This window comes from Capsella rubella, unplaced genomic scaffold (assembly GCF_000375325.1).
Source record: "Capsella rubella cultivar Monte Gargano unplaced genomic scaffold, Caprub1_0 scaffold_5, whole genome shotgun sequence".
NCBI classification, from domain to species: domain Eukaryota; kingdom Viridiplantae; phylum Streptophyta; class Magnoliopsida; order Brassicales; family Brassicaceae; genus Capsella; species Capsella rubella.
The window spans coordinates 3,801,384-3,804,049 of NW_006238919.1; the positions used below are offsets into that span (position 1 = coordinate 3,801,384).

The 2,666-nt window shown below is 34.2% G+C and overlaps 1 protein-coding gene across 1 annotated transcript; it reads left to right on the top strand.

The window, feature by feature from the left end:
- The first annotated feature begins 1,910 nt into the window (after positions 1 to 1,910).
- LOC111830461 (phenolic glucoside malonyltransferase 2-like) lies at positions 1,911 to 2,465 on the top strand. The gene has a single exon (XM_023782325.1). The coding sequence runs from the start codon at positions 1,911 to 1,913 to the stop codon at positions 2,463 to 2,465; it is 555 nt and encodes a 184-aa protein (XP_023638093.1).
- Positions 2,466 to 2,666: the final 201 nt, after the last annotated feature.

Here is a 2,666-nt window from a genome sequence, read left to right on the forward strand (position 1 = left end):
AATTAGCGGTGGGTGAGGGTTCTCGGCAGAGCTATAGGGAGATGATTGTCCAAAAAGTTAGAAGCTAAATAAAATTTTATGGGAGGTGAAATTTTTTTATTTTTTTTATTTGGGTACACCCAATGTAGTTTTCCTTAAGAGCTCACCTATATATTTATCATATTCTTTGACAAAATATATATATATATATCAGCTTCAAAATATATTAATGCAAACAAGAGTTATAAAAGTGGTAAGACAATCTACTAAGCCACATTTAATTAGGAGTATATAACCTTATGTCCCTTGCATCGCATCGATGGTCCCTTGTTTAGCTATATGCTTGTTCTCATCTTTTTTTAATGTCAATGATACATACGCCCGCATATCTTATTATATAAACCTTGGTTTTCAAACTTAGTCGTTAGCAAGATTGTGACACATGGCACGTAATGTTTTGAGATTTTGACATGTGGCCATTAACAAGATCGTGACACGTGGCAAGTAATGTTTTGAGATTTTGACATATGGCAAGTTGTTAAAAGAAAATCTTATTATATAAAGTATGGTTTTCAAAGTTAGTCATTAAGATATTAATAAGATCGTGACACGTGGCTCGTAATGCTTTGAGATTTTGACATGTGGCCATTAACAAGATCGTGACACGTGGCATATAATGTTTTGAGATTTTGACATGTGGCAAGTTATTAAAAGAAAATCTTATTATATAAAATATGATTTTTAAAGTTAATCATTGAGGAGATCGTGACACGTGTCAAGTTATTGATCTAAGATTTTGACATAAAATTATTTTAATCTTATTATATGAAGTATAATGAGATTTACATAAAAGTAAATTCTATTTCAAACCCAAAAAGGTATATTTATCTAACGCAGTAAAGAATTTGAAACTTTATTACTATAATAAATATATAAATATGTATTTAAGACTAATTGACGAACAAAGGTAGATATCACACTCACACACCAAGAAAAACGTCGAGAACCAACTAATGATAAACGGAAAAACAAAGAATTGAAGATTGATTTTGATTTTTTTAGAGAAACTGATACCAATAACCTTTTTATGATACCCTCTTTTTTCCATTTTCATTTTTGTCCTCTCTTAAATTTTAATGGCCATTTTACCCCTCAAAAATTTCCCGCCTAAAACTTTCCCGCCAAAAAAAATTCCGAGAAAAATTTTCCCGCCAAAACATTTTCCAGAAAATTTCCCCGCAAAAAAAAATATATTACAAAAATTTCCCGCTAAATTTTTAAAAGGGTTTACAAGATTTTTTAAAGCGTCTTTTAAAGGGTTTACAAGGGTTTTTAAAGGGATTTACAAGAGTTTTTAAATGGTTTTAAAAAGATTTGTAATGGTTTTAAAGGGTTTTAGAAGCTTACAAAGGTTTTTAAATGGTTTTTAAATGATTTACAATGGATTTAAAAAGTTTTTATAAGTTTATATCAGTTTTAAAAGGATTTACAAGGATTTTTAAGGGATTTTCAAAATTTACAAGGATTTTTAAAGGTTTTAAAGGTTTTTTAAAAAGGATTTACAAGTGTTTTTAAAAGGATTTACAAGTGTATTTAAAGGCATAAAAAGATTTAAAAATGGTTTAAAAGGATTTACAAGGGGTTTTAAAGGCTTTTAGAAGTTTACAAAGGTTTTTAAAGGGTTTACAAAAGTTTTTAAAGTATTACAAGTTCTTTAAAGTGGTTTTTAAGGATTTACAAGGGGTTTTAAAGGGTTTTAGAATTTTACAATTATTGAATGATTTATCACGGTTATAAGGGGTTTAAAGGGATTTACAAGTGTCTATAAATGTTATAAAATGATTTATAATGGTTTTAAAAGTTTTACTCAAGCTATATCCCATTTGAGACTCCTAGCTAACTCAATTTCACCTTCTTCCTCAATTTCACCAATGACGATACACATCACTGAGACATTCCGAGTCACCCCCACCGCCGACTCAGACTATGTTCTCAACTCAGCCAACTCGTTCTCCCTCCCTTTAACTTTCTTTGCCTACCATGGCTACTATTCCACCCTGTCAAACGAGTCTTCTTCTATAAACTCACCGAGTCAACCCTTGAGAACTTCAACTCCATCATCCTCCCTAAGCTCAAGCTCTCTCTCTCCCTTGTCCTTAGCAGCTACCTCCCTCTCACTGGCCACGTCACATGGAAACATAAACGAACCCAAACCGAGTATCATGGTCGGTCCAGACGACGGCATTTTGGTGACAATAGCCGAGAGTGAAGCTGACTTTTTGAATCTTTCCGGTTATGGACAATGTCCTGTCTCAGATTTACATGCCTTGCTTCCCAAGTTACCAGTTACTAATGACTCAGCCACTGCCTTCTCCATACACATCGGCGTCGCAGCACACCACGCCGTTTTAGACGGGAAAACGTCAAGCACTTTCATCAAAACTTGGGCTCATATCACCGAGAGGCACCGAAGAAGAAGAGTGTGAAGAAACGATCCAGTTTCAACAAGGTGGGCTTGAGACAGCTATTGGGCTTAAGTTAAGTCTTTGGTAAGGCCCAGGTTTGGAAAAGCTGTATGCCCACGTGAACAGTCAACACTCTGCTTTTGTCTTCACTTGAAGGACACGGTCTCGAAAGGAGACGTTGGCGGTGAAAGGTTTGTTACGCCTAGGTTTTGGAGTGACCAG

What these genes read in the sequence shown, in the direction of transcription:
- LOC111830461 (XM_023782325.1), top strand. Translation starts at nt 1,911, where the DNA reads ATGACGATACACATCACTGAGACATTCCGAGTCACCCCCACCGCCGAC.